Source organism: Pogonomyrmex barbatus, unplaced genomic scaffold, assembly GCF_055798465.1.
Source record: "Pogonomyrmex barbatus isolate J1 unplaced genomic scaffold, ASM5579846v1 scaffold5, whole genome shotgun sequence".
NCBI classification, from domain to species: Eukaryota; Metazoa; Arthropoda; class Insecta; order Hymenoptera; family Formicidae; genus Pogonomyrmex; species Pogonomyrmex barbatus.
The window spans coordinates 10,358,083-10,380,889 of NW_028297149.1; the positions used below are offsets into that span (position 1 = coordinate 10,358,083).

The following is a 22,807-nucleotide window of genomic DNA, read 5'->3' on the forward strand; positions in this document are numbered from 1 at the left end:
TAGGTGATGTGTCGGATGATACATGATATTTTTCGCGCACAAAAGATCTCTCCCTCAATATTATACTTCACTTGACGCATGATTAACAAGTATAGATGATAATCATATCATAAAAATCGAGAACCCGAAGAGAACATTTCGCGGGATCATTTATGCGCGGTGTGAATTATTGAATTAGAATTCGTATTATAAGAGCAGATTTATGTCGTCTAAGAGCTATCACTTGGTTGCGTTGGCGAATTCGATGGAATGTGGATCAAACTTTGTGCTTCAACCCTCTCTTCAGCGTGACATCGAGAAGATTTGATGAAAGAAGATTATAGAAGAAATGTCGTGAAGATCTCGTTTACAACGAGTAAAAAGGAGATTACTCTCGCTACATCTTACTTATGAAACTCCGATGAAGTATTAGCTACGTGCAGAGATATATTCTCGTTGTAGCACGTCGACAAAATAACCTTTTCAATCATGGCGCTGCTATCGAATCATCACTGCAATTATCAGAATACCCAATCCGACATGATAACACCTGCATATCCAAATTCAGCGAGGAGCTACGACCCCCTGTACCCGTCGCCGTACAATTCTCCGAGTTATGACTCCACGAGAATCACGTATCGAGACAATTGCACGCACGAGAACGAGCTCACACCGCGAAGAGATATCGAAACGCTGGATTACGCCAAAGACGTGGTGTCGGAGTACACGAAGACTCCGGAAGGATACGATCGAGGACCTTACGGCGTCCTGACGCCCGTCACTCCGCAAAGGTAAAGATATCGGCTAAAAATTTCATCGAGAATTTTTTATTGAGATGATCACTTTAGAATTCATCTTTGTAGGTACGAGCCGCCGCACACGATGGATCGGATTACCTCGCCGCGATCGACATTGTACGAAGAAAGCTCAATGGATTATCAGCCGTCATATTGCTATGAAACGCCTCCTCAGGAACCGAGATACCAACCCCTGGAGAACAGCAAGCCGATCCTCACGATCGTCGAACCGCGCGCCAATTGCTGGGAGCCCATTATTTCGACGCAGGTAGGTTGTAACTATATCCATTGTCTTCTTCGTTAAAAGTTAATTAAAATTGTAATCTAACGGGACAACTGGATTATTATCTTGTATGAATATTAATTAACTCACTATAACACCGTGTAACTTCATATACTTTTTAAGTTTTATTTCACCTTTCCACCATAGTAGAAAAGTAGAAAATTAGAATGTAGAGAATTAAAAATATATATTTAAACTACTGGTCATCATTAATTAAAGTGCGTTATGTATTTCTAATCCAACTCTGACCTGCATTGTTTTCAGAAAATGCCAACGACGCCACCGGTGAGTCCGCGGAAGGGCAGACGGAGATCCCGTGACGTGCCGCCGTCGCCGACGGTGCTGAAACGTCGACGTCTCGCTGCGAATGCACGCGAACGACGTCGCATGAACGGCCTGAACGACGCCTTCGACAAGTTACGCGAGGTCGTGCCGAACCTCGGGACCGACCACAAACTCAGCAAGTTCGAGACTTTGCAGATGGCACAGAGCTATATAGCCGCTTTGTGCGATCTTTTACAGAGACACGACAGCAAGAGATAGACACGGATCCCGCAGCCAAAGCAAGTATCGTGTGCACGATTCATCCTTTCAATATCCCGGTACCGTTTTTTTAAAAAAAAATGTATATCCGATCGCCTGTCAAATAAATAAATTTTTCGATGCAATAACGACGAATAGAGAACAAAATGAAGAAAATTTTAATTAAAACACAATAATTAATTTTAATTTTAAAATTAACATTTGCGAAGTAAACCAGATAAGTAAATCAGATCATTATTCTATTGTACTCTTCAATTTAGGATTTTGAAAAGTATTAAAAAAAAATTCAAAAAACATTAAAATTTACTATGTTGGAACTGAGACGCTTAATAAAATAATTAGAAATAATTGCTAGCCAGAATTAGTTTAATGTATAATTTTAAAATGTAAAATTAATAACAAAACGCACAGGTAATATTTTAATAAATGTTTAAAACGTAACAAGACGTTTATAGTGATCATTGTAAAAATGTAATGAGACTGAATTCCGTAAGTTGCACAAAAAGTCTTATCCATCCATAAATCATATTCATTTTAAGTAATTATCCATTGAAATCTAATCACATGTCTTTATATTACGCATTTTTGCTGTAATGATTATTTTTATTATTATACGAAGAATCATTTTAAATAAGTTATTTAATTACGATTTTTATACATATATAATATGCTGAGATTTTTTGTAAATATATATTTTTTATAGTTTAATTTATAATATTTCTAATATATTTTTGCGTTAAATTAAGATATTGAAAGTAATAGTAACTCTAGTTCTTTTTTACTTGAGTGTGTATCGCATATGCAATGTGAACATGTGTGTCTCTGTTTAATTTTTTACATATTGTAGAATATAAGAGAAAGAAACAGCTAAATATCCAAAGACTAAGCATGAAAATGGCAAAACAAATTCATTGTGCGTATACTTATGTACTTGCATGTATATGTAGCAGTTTTAAAAATATGTTATATTTATCTCAGCTAATATATTACATATCATCAATTCTGTGTTTAATAAAGATGAAATTTTTTAATTATTTCCATCAAAAAAATTAAACAATAATTATGATATTGCTATATTATTATGTTAGTTATAAAATTATTTTCTTTTCATTTAATTTGCAAAAATAAATTTAGATTTAAGAATAAAATTGTTGTTTGACGAATGATAAAACTTTTAAATCTTTATTGTAAATTTGTAATTATTATTGTATCTAGTCAAGATTATAATTATAGACTTTGATCATTTTTAAATAAAAATGCCAAAGAAGCAAAAAGAATATTGTAAAGAATAATGATAAATAAATCGCAAAACTTATTGTATGATCGGCCAAAGATTTTTATAAATAAGTGGCATTATGTGTATATTAAATAAATAGTAGTATTATGTGTAAATTAAATAAATAAAAGTATTCATCATTAGTTCATAAGTCGATACATTCATTATATAATGCAAATGATTGTAATAATATTAATTATATCAAATAATAATTTTATACTATTGTAAATAAAGAGCTGTGTTTGTAAGAAAAGGAAAATTATAAAAAATGCAATATATTATTAATAATGCTATTTCCTATATACAAAGAATGAAACTTGGAAAAAAAGATAGATAAAATGTCACCACTTTATATTATAAATGAAAATTGAATGCGACAACAGACAGGAAATTAAAAGTGCTTTCTATAAATTATTTCAAATTTTAAATAATTCAAATTTTACACAAATTTCTAGAGAATAGTCTAATAATAATTTGTATAATAAAATAACAAATAGAAAAATGTTTGCAACTTTTGTCATCCGCAAATTTAAAACATGATATGGCATGGTATTCTGTGTGACGTAGATGCTTAAAATTAAAGGAACAAAAATACATCAGCTGTGCCGATTGGGTGATGATTAAGCAGAATAAATCGCGATGCACGATGTTATACCGCATTCTTCCGGTGCATCTCGTGTGCATAAACGTCGATTTTCCGGTTCTGCACGCAGGCGCGTGACCGGCACACGCACTTGTTGCCCACCTTTCCGTTTCCTCATCGAAATCTCCCTCCTCTCTTCGGGAGCCCCTTCCGGATACGAACGATTCACGTGCGCTTTCCTCCGACGGCGAAAGTCATTATTTTCGGTTTTGTCATCACGCACGGTCTTTGACATAGCGGCCGCTTTCTCTTTCAGGAGACCATGCAAGTCGCGCGACATATACATTTGTACATCTATTGCAAAATATCTTTTTGACACCGTGAGAACGTCATACCTCGTAGCGTAGAGAGACGCTGCTCCGTTATTTCTCTAATTACTCGCATCGTGAGTTCTGTTCTTTGTTCAATTGTGCTTTCATTCACTTCCGAGGCGACCGGACGAACGCAAATTAATATAGCGTTGCGCATATGACAACCAGCAGCTGTTGTCGTGCATTGTTCGAAACATGTAAATACAATATATTGAAATACATACCGTTTGCAATTAGAACAACTGTGCTCAATTTATAAGGAAACCTTTTTGCTTATAAATTAAAAAATTTTTTTTATATCAAATATAAATTTGGAAACAAATATAAATTTAGAATTCTTTCTTTCTCTATATATTTTTTCATCTTAATTTTTTATTCGGATTAATAATTAAATAATTATTAAACATTACTTTATTATATTCATAATGAGTCTGTACTAATATTTAAAAAAATTTTTTTTTTAAAGTAGCTATTCTTGCGCTATATGTCGAATTTGAAGAGAAGAGAATGTCACTCCGTGCCGAACGCTTGTTGGACAATGTCGGGAACGAACGAACAACATTCCTTACGGCGATCTTGGCGATGGTCCTAAGAAGGCGATAAGACCCGTCGAAGACAGGACATGAAAGGGGAACATGGTCGCGAATGACACAAGTGAGATGTCAGAGTGTGTACGTGTGAGAATATGACATAGCGTCTTTAAAAGGTACAGGTACACCTTAATTGATCCGACCGAGTGGTCAATTAACACACGTCGAATTACTCTCGGCGATTCTGTTATTTGATTAGTACATGCGAATTTTCGAACTTGAGATTCTGATCATTTGCCGAGAAATTATAACTTTTGTCCCTTGAAAAATTGATATATGAAGGACCAATAAAAAAATTTCATAGATGGAAGGTAGATTAACGTTTTAATTAGATATTTAAACAAACAAAAAAAACGAGAGACCAGAATTCATTTTCTTGAATTTTTAACGTGACAAAATATAAAAAATAATAAATATTAAAAAACATATATAGCATGAAAAAATTATTTTTTGTGTATTATGATAAATTATTTTATTAGCAAAATGATGAAATGAATGTTAGAATTTATAAAATTTCAAAATAAATTCAATATTATAATTATATTGAGATTCGATATGGAAGATTGAGAGAGTTGTCTGAACCGATCTTTGAAAAGAGGTAAGGACAAACAACTGGACAAAGTATAAACGGAGATTTTGATCGAGCTCTCTCTCCTTCCGTCAAATTGGCGAAATCAGGAGGAAAAGAAAAAAAAAAAGAAATCCGTCACATTTCAAGATACGTAGGCGGACAGCGGCACGTGCCCCACAATAGAGCTCGTTAGCGATTTCGTATGATTTTTTTTTTCGTTTTTTTCTCTAGATGGACGTCCACCTTCCTGTCGTAAATAAGGATCCCTTCCAGCACCAGATGTCCGGTAATTAGCGATCATTAATTACCTGAACGGACGGACCAGCGTTTCGGCGGGCTGTTACGAGAGAAGATCGCCGATATATTTGCTAAACGATAAAATGCTTTAAATGGGATTTTCATTCTTGAGACGAATTGTATCAAAGGTAAAAACTTTTTTTTACGATATTTAACATTTTTTGTGAGGTCTCGTGTCACAAACATTTTACTGTGAGTGACGAGATCGAAGAAATAATTTTAATTTAAAGACAGAATATTTATTTCACACTTTTTATTATAAGATTTTATTTCTCCTTATCTAGAGTCGATATCTAAATATTCATAAAGTCTAATTAATTTGATGAAAATATTGTTGATAATAACAAGTTGATGGACCTTTTTATTATTAATATAATCCTGTAATAATATATTTGCGCCTTTAGTTTTTGATATTAGATTTGCGCAAAAAAAAAACATGGATAATATCCCGTTAGGAAAAAGAAAGGCGGAAAAGGGATACATTCCCAAAGAAAACGAAGAGACAGCGGGTAGCTGTCTGAGACAGATTTTGACCGAGTGGTCATTCGGTTGTAGGGCGTGACCAAAAGTGGTCAAGCATCGAAAGGATCGCTGAAAATCGATTTCAGGCACAATTTGCGCCAAGCGCGTTATCCTGCGCTCTTTTGACTAGGAAAACAAATTGACTCGAGAGATTCGATTAGCCTTTTCCTATTTTCTTTGTATTCCTAGTTGTCTGTTTTAATATTTAATGAATTGTGTATGACTTTTTGGTTTTCTTTTACATTTCTGTATTTAGTCTTCTGTTGCTTGCCAATTAATTAATTTATTAATTTATAAGTAAATTATAAATTATTTATGTGATTATAAAGTTTTGATTGACAATGGATATTTCCTAAATATTTTAATTAGCATGATAAATCGTTTTCATCTTTCATTTGACAAATCCGTTAAAAGCAAGCAAATTTTTTTGCAATCATTAGTATTACGAATCTAATAAAATTCTACAAAAGAAGATCCGACTAATCAATATTATATTACGTTTAAAGAAGATTTACTTTAGGTACATTGAAAGTGTCAAGATCCGGATGATCGAAACCAAATTTAGATCGCAACCTTTCTTCCGCCGCGTCCCGTGAGAGAAACGATTCGTTCCAGGCTGCAGGTACAACGAGGCAATGTAGAAACCGAAAATTTCGAGACACCTTTCGCTACCCTTATGGTGTCAAAGTCGACACCCCGGACGAAGATCAATTTTATAGCCATCTGACTCCGTGTCGAGCGGATTTTTCCATCGCCTCGACACTCGGCCCACTCGGAAACTCGTTAATCCTTTCGGGGCAATCGTTGACTAACAAGAGGATGCGCGGAACCGATTATCAAAATCAGTCTAATTCGTTCGCAGGATCGTATGATCAAAGTCTCATTCGGTTTCTTTGGCGCCGACGCAATTTATCCCACAAATTTTTCTGGCGCCGATCTGAATTATTTTTTTCTTTTTTTTAAAGAAACAGCAATAATCTTTTCATAAAAGAGAGGCATTAATACATTTCATAATATAATTAACGATATATTCTTAATTTTTACCTATTAATCGCCAAACAATAAATTTTTGATTGAAAGTAAATATCTGCTATATTTTTTATATTTTCTAATTTTAATTTCATATAATTGCGTACTCTTTATGCTGTGATACTGTGATGCTTTATATAAAAATTATTTCAATAATTATTCCATCAATAAATAATATTATTTAAACAAGGTATAAAAGATATCAACGATTAGAATTAATTGGCAATTTTCATCTTAATCTGCTTAGTCATTTGATTTCATGCTTTCCATTAGGAAGAAGCGTGCCGAAAAATAAACGAGCGCTTTGATACGCCGACTGATTAGTCTTGCATTCATCAGTTATTATGAATTAATCTTTGGAAAAACTCGTTAAAAAGAAATCGAATATTTTTATTAAAACTTATAAAGCAAAACAAAAACATAAAACGAACTTAACGAAAAAAAATACTCAAATGTGCTAATTAACAATGCTTAATCGACATCGCGCGCAACCAATGCTCGGCGAGGAATCGAAGAAAAAAAGAAGGCCTTCCTGGAGCGAGAGCAGTCCGATAAATCATAAGTGCCGCCACACTGCCGATCGTTGTGATATAATAATCTGAGTTCTCGGTAAGGATGTCCCCGGAGGACGTGCGCGTGTTCAAAGAAACTTGTTGCTCATCCAGAAACTGCACCACGCACGAGATAGCCGGTTTTCGATCGCCGTTCGGCCGAAGGTCGAGGCTTGATCGTCAAACGCATTCTTTATTTCTCTATAGAAATCCTACTATTAAAATAACAGCCAAATTCTGTCTTCGTAGATTAAGTATTAAATCTCATGAAAATTAACTTGGAAATTAATCCGAATGAATTTCTAGTTTATTTTGATATAAATTCAAAGAGAAATTATTATAAGATCTCGAAAATGTCTATCGTACGTTCCTCATGTTTAGATCGACATCGTCGATTTTTAAATATTTATGTATCTGACACATTTCTTTTATTTTAATCTACTTTTTAGAACAAATTTGCGTTTAATGAAAAATTGATTGGACACGTGAAAACGAATAATCGTTATAATTTGAGGACGACAGAGAAAAACGCAGCGCATCGGAATTGTATTAAGAGGTCGACGTTTCGCCCCGACGCACTTTTCTACACGCGTGACATAAATACGACCTCATAATAGCCTGCATCGGGGTGTATAATGTCGCGCGATAGAAAGAAGTCGAGACGATAGAAAAACGACGAGACGAAGCGAGGCGAGGCGCAGCGAAAAGAAAGAGGTGTTACGCCGCAGATGAGTTCACGTCACGCAGATCCGCCAGAAATTATAGGAATAATATAATGGCACGCGGGATGCGCGCAAGTGAGAAGTAAAAGACGCAAAAAGGGGGTTAAGGAGAAACCACACATTACTAAAACTCAGTTCACAAGCTATTCAACGCTCAACCGACCGCTCTATACATTAAATTAGGTAGACCTCGTCGTCTTATTATTATTTCTTACTGCCGGCTGGACGTCAGTTGTATGGGATAAAATAATCAATAGGTTACCGAGGTTACACGAGGAGCTCTATCGCTCTAATTAGGCCTAAACCGCTTCTCACACGGTGAAAAGTGAATTTTATATGGAAATTAATAAAATTTGTAAAGATACTATTACCAATATTCATATCGATACTTTAATTATTAAGAAATGTAATGTAAAATAGTAATAATAACAAAATGATAAAAATAACATTACATCTTGTGATTATTTAAAGCACATGTTTTTAAAGCACACCAACTAGCTATTGTTTTAATTTGCGAGCAATATTTTTTGACAATTTAAAATATTGGACAGTATCAATCCAATTTTCTGCAAAATTATTGGATAAAATTGAGAAACATGTAAAAATTATTAATTATTATAGATCTATTATTGTAGATCTAGAGGAATATCAAGATCATGAGGATATTCCGTGCCAGATCCGTTTTATCTTTGTAGGCATCAATAATATCTGAAGATTTCTCTCGCGGTTCTAATCGTCGCGGCAAGCCGCGGACTTTGCCATATGCTATTCGCAATATTCTTACATTTACGTCTCGATCGGGATAAATTATTACCTTGGTATATCGACGCCCTAGCATTAAACCGTCGACCACCGTGTCTCTGAAAATTCGCGTCATTCTCTATACTGGCCGCGACTCCCGAAATTATTGCGTTCGCGGACGCCATATTATCGGCACGCGGCACGCGCCCTGTCCGAAATATGGCGCACAGATGACCACTATGATGAATACAACTCGCAGTATTCGAGACGAATTTCAAAACCGATCGGCGTCGCACGCCGCCGATCGTTTCTGGCGGAACAGATTGGCCGAGAGACAATTCGGCGAAAATTCGTCACGATTGAAAGGACAGTCGTCAAAAATTCTCACTCCGCCGATTTTTTCTTTATCAAATAGAATTAAATAACAAAAATAATAATTTAAAAGTGATTTTAACGGGATCAAAACGCAAAATTATTAAAATCGAAAACAATCGATTGTAAAATTAAAAATGACAGACTAAGCGGACGGTGCCGACGATGGTGCGTACGGTTAAAATCAAAGATGTTTTGTTAATTCGTTAATGTATTGTATGCAAGCCGTGACAGCATAGCAAGAAATCACATTGGTCGGATACCAACTTGAGTGTCTCTGACAGTCGTTTAACATCGGACCCCCTATAGGTCTTCCTTGTTGCCGACTGATCCTCTTATAATTGCATATCTAGGGTCATCGACTGTTAGTTAGGCATGATACTTCAAAGCAGTCTGACATTGAACGTGTCTATTCTAACTGTAAACGTTGCATTACGTGGCGATACAAATCGATGATAAATCGATAGAAACTTAAACTCCACCGCAAGACAGAGTATGCAAAAAAAAAATAATGCAAAATCGATGACAAATGAGTACTGTCCGTCTAATCGAACGGTCTTTCAACGTTATTTTCTATGTGCGTCGTTATGGCGCCTTCCCTATAATGGGTAATAGTTCCTGAGTCAAGCTCATGCATATTACATCAGAATTAATGTTTCCAGACGAAAAAAATATATTTTAACAAAGACGCGCGTTCCCATATAAGGAACTCTGCAGAGCCGAGAAATAAACGGCGAGCATATGCAAGCACGAAATAATCGAAAACAAATGTATCCTGTCCATTTAATCGCGAAGTTTCTCGGTGTCTCTTTTCTCACGTTCGACATTACATTTTACAACATCACACTTTTCTTTTTTTACAGTTCTACATCGATCTACATTGGTGAGGTCGTACGCACTTTATCGAGACCGCAGACTTTTCAATAAGTTCAATAGAAATCGACCGGTCCGTATCTATCGAGACCGGGCTAACCTGTCATTAAATGATTGTTAGGGGGTACTCGTTTGTTAACGGGCCCGGTAATTAGGGGGTAGTTAGCCCCGTGCGCGCACCCTCGTTTACGGTGGCCGACCACCGCCGACACTGTTGCAGTCACGCTTTGCCGGTCAGGATGTAACCGATGCAACAGATGACACACCGACTTCTCGATTGCGCGCCACGCTATCCTGACTATCATGACGGGCCCGGGCACGAGAGTCCCCATTTATTGCTCCCTGGCCGACCGGTCGGCTCGTGCCATGTGGTGATCCCCCTCGTATACGTAGAAACGATCGCCCCGACGACGTCGTGTCATCGGCACGCCTAATTTACGATCGCGCCGCTCTGTTTTCGACCTGGCTTGTCCTAATAAGCCGAGTATTCTATCGTTATATATATTTCAGCCTCGGTCGGATTCGTGTATTTAAGCCTTTGAGTCCTATCGCGTGAGTCCTTTCTAGCGTGTACCAATTCTAATCGATGTCTCACGATGTCACAACGAGCGTAACTTCCGCCTTTTAATAAATCTTTATTTAAAGAAAACGCGTGGATAGAATTTTTTTCTTCTTTAATAACAATGATAAAATTAATATTGATCGTAATGGAATCGTAATAATAATAAAATGATCGCCTGATCACTCTTCGCTATACTTATAGCTTACTATGCACATGGGATGATTTATAAGCAGATTAGATGATAAAGCAAAAAATTTATGCTAAAAGTAATTGTCAGCATGCTACAACAATTCTTGGATGCAATAGAAACTGTTAATGCGCTATATTTTTATTAGTAACAATAACATGCATGATTTTAACAATAATACATCTCATTGAAAATTTCAAGCTATAAGTACTTTAGATTGGTTATGGTAGAAAGTTACTTTTATAGTACCAACAAATCTGCTGTATTATAATATCTAGTTTTATTAGTTACAATCAGTAATCTTGTGCAATATGAAACTTAGTTACTAAAGAAAATTAGCCGTCATGATTCTAACAAAGAAGATTTAAGTAGGTTAATCTGAGATAAGAAGAGAGCGATAATAATGTGGATTGTAGATATAACAATTGTTACAAAAAGAGAAAGATATGATAATAAAAAAAAATTTTAAATAAAGAAAACAATATCCATATATTATGCTATATAATTCTTTAATCTCCAAAGCTTTGTAATTGTTAGCAAATTCTTTTATTATTAAAATAAAATAAATTCCGTTAACATTATTAGAATTTTCTTAATCTCTTAATATTTTGCTTCGCTAATAAAATAAATCCGACTTTCGATGGAGATTTTTAAGACTTTGTTCCTCACAACATAAAAATAAGATTTTCCAAAGACAAAATTATTCACTGACAGGATTTTCTCAAAAGAGAAAAAGCATGAATAAAGAGGCTTGTTTTCGAGTTATAAATTTATCTTAAGTTCCTATATAAAATTGAGTTCCAGTGTGACAATCTTTTAATCTCCACATTTTGCCAATCGTCACGTAAGATCATTAGCGAACTGTTAGGTCGAAAATTTACGATCACAAAGATGCGTTCCCTTTTTTTTTTCTCTCGGCCATTGGTTGCGACTATTGTTACGTAACGATTATCGTCACGACGACAGATAGCCTCTTGTCTCTATCTTGTTACTTCCCGACAAGGGCCGAGCGTTTTGACGAGTAATTTGCAGTCAGTCCCGCCGATCATAAAATACCGCTACCTCGAACAGGCGCCGACAGACGACTTAGACTAAGCGAAGTGCTGTGTTAAGCCACTCGGTGTTATACCGTAGGACAGCCGCATTTACCTGTCCCCTATTGTCCCGTAGGTTGCAAGATCAGAATCGATAATTATCCATGACTGTTTGCAATATACGATTATTGCTTTCTGCCCTTCGGCGCTACTTGAACCAACGATAAATTTGCGGATGGTTATGATATCAGCTTATAAAAAATTATAATCCGTTGGCACAAACGTAAACCATCACCTTTCTTCCATTTCCTCCGCCTATCCCCCAACGGAGCTTTTCCATCATCTCGATCGAGTTCCTATCCATATCTTTGGTCTTCCGACAACGGGGGTTTACGCTCCTGATTGTCCAACGCGAAACTCTCCGTTACGGCATGGTGCGCACGAAATGCATGGGGGTACGCGATGCAGCATGCCGTCGGTGAAAAGGGGTGGCCGGCCGGTCTCGGCCGGGGCGTGCCTCTTCTCCCGCAATTACACCCCACGTGCCGGTCGTGTGGCTCGTCTCGTCGTTCGTGCGATGTCGAACGTCAGACGTCACGTTCTCCCGGTATTCGTGGGGCTTTAACATCGCGCGCATAATGTCGTAATGTCGTATTCCGGTGAGTCATGTGCGAGAAATCGCCGTTGCGCCACATCGGACGCGACGGAGCGCGACGATGATTCCCTCCTCCTTTCCGTCCACCGTCGGCATTCACCCTGCACTTCTTTCGCGACGACGCACCTACCTTACCGTTCCTTCGACCGAGCATGTCGAATGCATTTCGTCCGAGGCGGCCGAGGAGCTTGACGGATTTTCTGGTGACTCGTTAATGTCCCCTGATCGAAATTAATTTTCACCGTGACGTTAGAGATTCGAGGCGCTAGCTTGTCGTCCATTAGGAGACTTTATATCAAATTTTACGTCAATGCTAAACGCAACGTGCAACTGATCTATTGATTTTTGTACACGAATGATGATAAATCAGCTTCGAAAATAATTAATAATTTTTTCGAGCGTAGTGTTTTTAAATTATCGTCTCTTTATTTTATTAACGATATATCGTTATTCTTTTTTATTCATTAGAAAAAGCTAATTTTCATTTTTAACTTGTAATAAAATGTAATAAAATAAAAATAATTTTGAACTAATTTTCCTTGACATCTTCTTTCAGTTCTTAAAATCATAAAGGCCTCATGCCGCGAGAACTGCTTTTTATGTTAATCGTTCAATCAAGCAATTGAATAACCGCATTAAACCGTCAATCGAATTTAACTGAGATCCTCACGACCTTTTTCCTTACAAACGTCAAGCAGGAGGTTACAGCTATCCGTTCGTTAGAACGTTTTTCGAGAGAATTTTCTCGGTTAACGTACGCCACGACACACAACGTGACTTGACGAAATTATGTAGTCGTTGTTCTACGTTTAGAATTTATCGTAGATAACGGGAAGATGATGACCATACGATTATCGTAAGTATCATCCGCTATCTCTCTCTCTCTCTCTTTCTCTGTGCATCCGCGACGTTCTTCTCGCGATCGAGGTATTGTTAATGCACAATTTACATTCTTACACCCACGCTAATGTCACGTATACAAACATGGATTCGACGTTAATCGTTCGGCCGACGAGTCAACATCGATCTTCCCTCGCTACGAAGAGAAAGACCCGTTGATAAAGAAAGTCGACACCATTTATTAAACGAAATTTCCTCATTTCCGCAAAGTAAATTTAAATGCACATCCGACTTGCAATATATCGCGGCATAAAGCGCGGCTCGCCGTGCGTACGTCGCGTAAAAAAAAATAATCCAATACAGGAACTTATTGGATAAATGATAATCCTTAGGTACCCTTTGCAATCAAGACACTACCGGGAAGATAATTCAATAAGTCTCGTAAAATAAGCAATTAACCCGAGATTACGATCGAGTAATCTCCCGATGTGATATTCGCCTTCGCGGAGGGAAACAATCGCGGTTGACGTAATCGTAAAGGCGTTAAAGACGACGCATTAAACGCAATTATAGCGGACGTTGCATCTCGCCGTTCCTATTGTACCTGTCTATAAAAGATAACGATCATAAAAGACCGGCGATAACTAAATAGAAATGCCTAATGGCGCTGGCACGGTACTCGAGCACTCGCGCAGGTACCAATACGACGGCCGGCGCAGGTACTCGACCGTACGAGAGCCGATTCCAGGTAACGGTGCTGCCACTTTAGCATATATATGTTTATACGCATATCTATCGAAATAATAACGACGTTTTATACATATAGTAAAAGCATTGTACGGACAACGTCGCGTCAGGAAGCAGGCAAGAAATTTATTTTGCGGTCGCGGTAATGGCATTCGATTATTTTCAAGATGCGATCGCATCGATTTCTACTTTCCGACTTTTCTCGATCTATACGATTTGTACGCAAGCAAACAGCAGGTCCGGAGAAGCCCGGAGAAGCCCGGAGGAATTTAAGATATCTTCATCCCGGAAAGAGAACTGGAGCGCCATCTCCAAACCGGTATAAATCGACTCTGCTCCCGACTCTGTTTGATTAAACTTAATCAAGCGCGACGACAAGTGAAAAGAAATGATTATATTTTCTATTTGTGTATACGTCAGAATATAATAATATTTCCTATTAGCGCGAGTTTCTCAATTGATTACATTGTTCTCTTTTGCGTTCGGGATATTCACATAATTTTCCGCGTCGAGGATCCCAGTATAACGCTTCGTAAATTCTCGGGTTTATGGCACTTTAAATTTTATGACGCAGCTGATACTGCAACAAAATCATGTGGATTGATAATTACAACTCCATCTGCTTCCGTTATTGGATGCGTTTCCGATACATTTCGATAAAATATACGAGTGAAAGCTCGTTAGAAAATTAACATGTAAAATTCACATAAAAGACAATAAAATAAACTATTCACTCTTCTCTTTTTATCGGTAAATATTTGAAATTGGTTATCGCAGTGTTGAACGACATTACTAATATACGTTACTAATATAACTAATATACGTTACTAATATAACGACGTTAAATAAGACTTAAAATATTTAACGAGAAATTTGTTCGAAAATTATTTTCGATTACAAAAAAAAATTACATATCTCATTAATTTCTACACGGTGGCATCGCTGACGAACGTTTATAAATAACAATGCAATTTAGTCGCCGCCCTTTGATTCATCGCGATCGCGGTGTAGTCGTGGGCAACGAGCCGTGGAAGCATGAAAAAGAAGAGGGTACCCGATGGAAGCGCCCTGTTTACAGTCTGCCCATGTAGATTTCAACGAACCTCATGCATTTCGACCGTTGCAGTCCGAAGTAGCTGTATTTTCAGGATTATCTACGAAATCTCCCGCCAAAAAGGTGTGCGACGAGTCGCCGAGCGTGAAGACGATCTCAAAAGGAAGAGAGGGACCGGCTTAATATCGCCGTTAAAAGTTTCGACAGAAATATTCATGAATGTTTTTAAAATATTTGCGAGAAAATTATTTTTTGTTTTTTGCAAATTCGTTCGTTGCGAAATCAATTAAATGTGTGTAAAAATTAGTCAAGTTTCTTAAATAAGTGTCTAATAAATAACGCTTGATATTGCGCGAGACGTGAATAATGTCTACATCAAGTTGAATAACGAGTTGGCAATTTATCGAGTGATTTAACGAGTGATCTAACGGTGAGATTCAAGTGATCAGGCAGAAATTATAATACATAATGCGTACGGACCACAATACCGTCAGCCTTCCTACATCCAACAGGAAAAATTCCAGTTCAGAAATACATTTAAGGACAACGACTTCAGAGATTTCCACTCGCGAAACTCCGTTAACTTTCAACGAATTATTAATCTTGAAACAGACGCAACTGTAACGCTATTAGACGCAAAATCGTATACACAATGTGAATCACCGCTAGCCTTAAACTGTCGCTTAATATCTCTCAGTGTGCACTAATCATCAAAAAATTACAAATTAATTTTTCCAACGTATTTTTCCAATGTCTTTATAAAATTTGCTCTCTTTCTTTCTCTAACTCTGCGTCGTTGATTGATTCGTGTTAATGATAGACCAAGGTGTATGACGCTGCGTTTTACGACACGCGACGACGACGCGCAAAATCGGCCATTGTTTCACGAGGTAAAACTGTTATTTCCGCGGTTTACCCTTCGCGCTTTAACGACGAGCGGCGTGCCAAATCGAGCCGTATTAAATTGGCTATCGTAGCCTATCCGTGGCGCGTGGCCCAACCGGCAGAAATTAGTTACGCAGAAATTAGACACGCATCCCGCGCACCGGGAGAAGTCGTTAAGGTGGACGAGAGAATAGAAAAAAAAAAGAGAGAGAGAGAGAGAAACAGCTCCTGGCGGTCAGTGTCGGGGATCGAGCGATCGCGTCAACCAAAGCCACTCTGGGTGGATCGATTTCAATATGGTACTCGGCCATGTTTAATGACTCGTAAATTGGCTCGACCCACTGCGAACAGGAGTACCCTCACCGGGGCTCGTCATCATTCAATTTTCCGTAACACGAGCGGCTAGGGGGTGCTACACTTTTTTTTTCCCCGTAGTGGACCCCTGGCTGCGCGACGATTATTGAAAAATAATCCTCCCGATCGAGATCACGATCAGGATGGGCGAACCGCAATTTGAGCAGCGCCGAATAAAATTTCATGGAGATGCGCGCATGAAAGTTAATGAGCAGCGCCGAGGTCTTCGGTTTCACGGATTTTTCAGAGAGTCTCGAACGCTACGATAATAGCAACTTTTTGCTTGAGATAAAATTCGCAGCCATCTCGATTAAATTTAATTACATCTGGCAAAGCCGTAACGAACGAGATATTGCAAAATTGAATTTCAAAAACATTAAAGGATATTTACACAATTCTCGTTTCTACTTGTCATACGACGTCAGCAATCACCCTAATTAATCAGGATATCTATCTTCACGCATACGTGCGCCCACCTTGCGACCAATTACGCCGCACGAGCTAATTTAAAATTACGTTCGACTTTATCCCTCTTTCTGCGCGCGCGTTTTTCGCATGTAAAGAAGGCACGGACGGTATTTTAATAATCAATAAAACGATAAAAAAATTCATTACGTCGTATATTCGTTAATGGAATTGATTTAGACTTTATATATGACTGAATAATGACGATCGTGAGGCGAGACATTCGGCAGCTAATAAGTAAGACGGCTTCGAAGTCGACGCTCGTCGATCGGCGATCGTGAATTATCAATCTGAGACGCGATGCCCGATGAAAATGACTACAAACGAGGCACAAATTGAAGCCGCGTCCTCTCCTCGCGGACTCTATTCGCTTCTTTCCGCAAACGGCAGCGGCAGAATGACGTGGCAGGTGTCAGAACGCGCGCGGCCACTTCCTTGGTGGCGATGTTGTCGGCAACATCTGGCCAGCCGTTATCCACGGACCGGGATAACGTTGTTGGTCCTATGATTCTCCGATTAACGCCAGTGCTCTGCCTCCCCCATCCCTCCCTTTCCGCGCCCTATTGCTCTTTCTCTCGGCGCGCGAGATGATACCACTGTGATTGCGGCGCCGGTTTCTATTCGCGAAACGCGATGCGCCTAATCGACGCTGACTTGCAATTAATCTGCGTTTCGCGTTGCGCCCGTAGAAAGTCCAATTTAATAAATTGCACCGGCACGGTAATGCGTTTCGCGAAATGTCGAAGAGCGACGATAATGGCGATTCCAGATCTCATCTCGCTATGATTCTCCTTTTTTATCGTTCTTCGCGATCGATTAACGAGAATATTTCTCTGCCAATGATACAATCCTGCCAAACGGAAGCGTAGAAGTAGTTATATCAGAATATTAGTAAAATTTAATTCCATCCTTATTATACAAACAAAAAATAATATACACCATTTCATATTTTTATCTCTCTTTATCACTTTCAATAAATTTCAAATTACACTTTGAAATTTATTTATTCCATATTTTACTATCTCTTATTTCTTTTCTAATGACAATTCTTCAATAATGGAATATTTTCATTACTTTAGAAAAAAATAATACAATATTATGAAAAAAAATAATTCGAAGAGTTTACATTTCTCGTTTGTAGAAAGGAGGGCTATTTACTAAAAACGATTTCTTTGACTGTTAAAGCAAACACCCCGGAACCAATGAGGCCAATCATACTTCCGCTCGATGTCAACCTCCTTGACGTATCCTCCGGTATGATCTTACGTCCCAGCTTTCACGTCCGATCGTTTCTCGACGTCGTCTTCCGAAGCTTCTTGAAAACGGATCATCGAAGAGGAGGCACTTACCGGGGCCAGGGTCGCCGGGGGGGGGAGGGGGGAGGGGGAGGGGGAGTCACGCGGTCCGGGCCGCTGTTGCCATAAACGCGACGCGAATATTTACATAGGTTCGAGCATGAATACGTAAATATAAATAAACAAAGTGAAAAAGCGGAGATGTTGCGGCAGCCGATTTGCATGCACCGGCGGCTACCGTTGCCGTTGGGTAGCTTTTTGCCCGGCCGGCTCGCAATGACCGCGGGGCACCGGAGTCGCCGTAGCCCGTGTTTACGAGGGGGACAAACACGAAGGAGGGAATAGGGATTTTAAATTAGCGGCGGCCTCGACCTATGTACGCGCGCGCCATCGTGCTCGTCGCCGTATGCTCGTCGGTGTGGCAGTCCGATCGTACGGAAAAGAAACGGGTGAGCGTACGAGTAGGAGCGGATGAGGCATGTCACACCTGCGGTACTTTCACCGGGCTGTCAAACTCCGAAGCTCTCGAACACGATCGCGCGGTAGCGATCCGATTATCACACCGTGATGTACCGACCTTTCATTGGCTAATCCCAAGAATGTCAAAAATGATGATCGAAAAATTAGTTATTTCCTCATCAATCAAACGTAGGATCGGAGATCTGACCTACGGCGGTCATCGATATCACGTCATCAAGGCGACTTACGGTGACACCGCGCACCGATCGTTGGTGGTCTTCGTCGAATTTCTAAAGCTACCCGGCGCGCAAATGCGGGCCGGGTACGCGCCGGGTTCGTTTGCCGCGGCGTCTTCCGTTTTTCCCTCCTAGTTCGCGATTCTTACGGAGCAGAGAATACCCGACTAACGATTCGCCGGCTCCCGCGAAGCTTCGTCATGCTTGCAAACTATCCCGCGCGAGCGCAAACACACCGAGAGAGCCCGGCGCAGGTGTAAGTCACGGACGCGACGACGGGAAGAGGCAGAGATATATCTCGGACTCGCGGAGAGGATATCGCCGCGACTGTGCGATACCCCGGGTATACTGTACTCTCTCTACCGTCGGATTCTACCGTCCGCGAATAGCCTAATCTGCAAGCTAATGACCGTGGTTGTCGCCGCTGGAAGTGCCGGAGGAAATTACACCGCCGCGTTGACACTGATTATTACGGCGCGGTGATGAGAGACGAGGAGAGTCTCGCTGGGAAAAAAAAATCCTCTCTTCGGCTTTACAATTATCAAGGTGGATTCCACACACGTCTCCATTCGACTCTCTATCGAGATGGCAAATATACTCGACATCGTGCATTCAACTAATGGAAACTAAAAGCTGTACTTAAGCACGTGTAGTAATAAAATGAGGAAAGGCAAAGCTTATATACGATTCCGCGTGCGAGCGGCCTTGCTCCTTTGTGCGAATCTAAGTGTATCTCTGCGTAGCTACGTGTTGTATGGAAGCAAAGAGCTTACGATTGCTCGGTATATCACGCTGGTGGCAGTGGTGACTGCTAATGCCAAGAGCTCAGCTTCGACCTCATCTCGGTTACTACCGGTAGTCCAAGTGGAAGTTGGAAATTGCGGCTGAATAATATCCACTGTTGTGTATCTCGATTTCGCTAAAAATCTCGGATAGATATTGAATTTTATATATATCTAATCATAAAACCGATAAATGTATATGTAACAACGCAATTATATAATATTAAATATTATAAAATAAAAAAAATATCTATAATTTATTTACTACTACTATTATTATATATTTAAGAAGAACCTTATTTTCTCCGCATTTTTTCCGTATATAACTAAAATAGGTTAATTAACAAATTGTTATTTTACTTCTTCTTTTTCTATTATACTGATAATTTTCTATTATACTATACAGTATTATGTTCGGTTTATAATGTAATCTTAATCGACACGCGCATTATACATGGCTTCGTAATCTATACTTTCGGTCTGACTTCCATGTCGACATTAAGCGAAGATTGCTTACATAAGTTGCTTAACTAGTGAATGATCGTTTGTCCATTAATATCGACGTCTCATTAGAGCGCAAAGATTTCTAATAATTCGCCGCGGTTCCGGCCGTTCGAAATTGATTCGCTTTGCGACACGAGCGACCGGGAAAGCTGGCTTGTTCCGTAATTTCACTCGAACTCAAGTAATTCGCCGACTCGGACACATCGCGCACAAGGGTAAGGTACGGCCGGTAATTCATATTAATGCGCCTATAATTATTATTCAGAAGCTTTCACGCGCGAGAGGCATGAGCGGTCCGTCTCTCGAGCAAGTCCGCTGGATCTTCAGAATGGCACTGCCAGTAAATAAGTAATTAGCACTATTACCGGCACGTGTTACGTCGAGTCAACGGTTCGAAGCGCGTTAAGTATCAAAGCATCTGCAATGATGCCGCGAAACGCTGGTGGTCCGAGTACCGCATTTAAGCGATCGTCTAAAAGTACATTGCATTCACTATAGCGTACTATCTTTTGCCATATTAATAAAAATATTACTTTTTCGACTGACATTAATTATAAAACCATTAATACGTCGAATTCGGTTTTGTAATTGTTTTGCAATTTTTTTTTTTTTGCAAGAGAATTGATCTTTCGATATGTCTCGAAGAAATTGTTTCCAAGACAAATTCAAATAAAGCTTCAGCACGAGTCGATTTAATGCGACAGCACGAGCGTTTCATAAGTCAATGCCCTTCGACCTTGCACCTGCGTAAACTGTGATCAAGGCACTTTACCATCATGACACGCACGTACGATGTTACCTTATCAACTTTGCATGAATTTAGCAAGCGATTTGTAAGAGAGAATGCTATTTTGCAATTGTCAACATTAATGGGATGATCAAATCGGTTTAGCGGAAGAATATAATTATATGACATAGGATCTACTCTGAGAGCTTTAACTATGCTTCGCACATCCTCGGATCAATCGGTCGCAACGCCTCTGAAAAGAAACGTTATCGCTTTATAGTCTCGTCTCATGTATCTACACTTGTGCGAGACATCGGCAAGCAAAGAACACTCAGCTTTCTTCTCGACGACTGTAACAACTTGTTAATCGGCCAATAAAATCTAGGGCTCGGTGAAACATCTCTCGTTTAACTCGGAATCATCTCGCGAGGGACGGAAAGATCACGATAAATACATGATAGTATGCATCTATAATGTAAATGCACCTTTCTTCAGTATTGAACAGAAATTTAATCTGGATAAAGCACATATTACTTCAATATTTATTCATAACACATTGAATTTTCCATAGTTTTATAACAATATGATTTCATATACATCTTACATATATTTACTATCCAAATGAAGAAGTAATGAAAATACAACATATGTCACACTCGACCATACCTCGATATTTTTATTATATATATTTTTTTATTTTTTATTAGAAGCAGACTCGCCAGCGAGTCCTGAACATTATTGCTGCGCAAACCTGCTCGCGCACGACGATCGTAATGATCTGTTAACCGGCCAATAAAATCTAGAAAACGCAGAAGCGCCTCTTATTTAATCCGCGCTCATTTCCGAGACGCCTATAACGATCTAGGGATACGACCTCGTCAGCAGGACTTTTGTGGAAGATCGTTTAACGAGTGAAGCCAGGTCGTGAGCGCGCAGGCAACGACGACGCGACGCGACGCGATCGGAGAGGAAAAAAAAAAAAAAGAAAAGGAAAATTCCGCGAGTTTAATCGATCGTATATCACGGACGGACAGGCGACAGGAAGTGGCGTCGATATCCCGACGTAAATCATCATTACTTTACAGGACGTTTATCAGCCTAAAACGTATCTACCCGCGTGCCACATCCGCGCGGAATTATCGCGAAGATTTAGAACGCCAGAAGACGCGAATTTCACGGCGTGCCGGGACTATGGGTCGCGCATAATTAAAGAGAAATTACTTTCTTGATAGATAGATACATGGACAGGTGTATATAATTTATCTAGAATTTTTTCACGCCACCACATGCACGCATACACGCGAAGAAATTGATAGCGGTGACAATATCGTAAGTAATTGAATCTTTTCAATTTCACACGCGCGAAATATTTCTTCTGAAAGGGCGCAATAAGGGACAAGGGGGAGGGCGTTGGCAGGCATTCCTAGGAAAAACCCCGGTTGATCGGATGTAAATTTGAGAACGTTCACCATCCATCGGTTTTTCCTATAATTAACGAGCTGTCGGTAAACAGCCAGAAATTGGCGCGTTTCGCACCGTTTTGCGCCGAGGGCACAGCTTTAAGAAGATGGGCAAGCGCCGCAGTCTAACCTGTAATTAGGACACCTTGGGTGTGATTCTAATTAAGGGTTTCGGCTGATCATAAATCTCTACCTCGTACGAGGGTCATGTTTGGATGAACCCGGAGGAATCGAGCCCTCTGGACCGTTTAGGAAATCAAATCACTCCCGGCCATTACGATAGACCGGCCAGACAATAACACTGTTAGAGACGTCAATGTGGACGAAGAAAACGATTAATATTATACAAACAAATAAGAAATAAAAAACAAAGAAATGTTAAAAAGAGACTTATTCAAAATGGACCAAATAATCTATTAAATTAAAGAGAAAAACAATAATCAAACCAATATAATGTTTTA

General features: G+C 39.0%; 2 protein-coding genes across 2 annotated transcripts in view; one reads left to right on the forward strand and one right to left on the reverse strand.

Annotated features, from left to right (window-relative positions):
- LOC105431364 (4-vinylanisole receptor-like) overlaps positions 1-22,807 on the reverse strand; it is a 69,454-nt gene that overhangs the window by 6,732 nt on the left and 39,915 nt on the right. The window lies entirely within an intron of this gene.
- Positions 445-5,124, forward strand: LOC105431328 (uncharacterized). Its single transcript, XM_011645440.3, has 3 exons — positions 445-770; positions 843-1,044; positions 1,324-5,124. Exons 1-3 carry the CDS (start codon positions 469-471, stop codon positions 1,600-1,602), a joined length of 783 nt encoding a protein of 260 aa, XP_011643742.2. The 5' UTR covers positions 445-468; the 3' UTR covers positions 1,603-5,124.

What these genes read in the sequence shown, in the direction of transcription:
- LOC105431328 (XM_011645440.3), top strand. Translation starts at nt 469, where the DNA reads ATGGCGCTGCTATCGAATCATCACTGCAATTATCAGAATACCCAATCC. An exon ending in ACGCCCGTCACTCCGCAAAG is followed by an intron (nt 771 to 842) that starts GTAAAGATATCG and finishes TCATCTTTGTAG; the next exon opens with GTACGAGCCGCCGCACACGA. An exon ending in AGCCCATTATTTCGACGCAG is followed by an intron (nt 1,045 to 1,323) that starts GTAGGTTGTAAC and finishes CATTGTTTTCAG; the next exon opens with AAAATGCCAACGACGCCACC.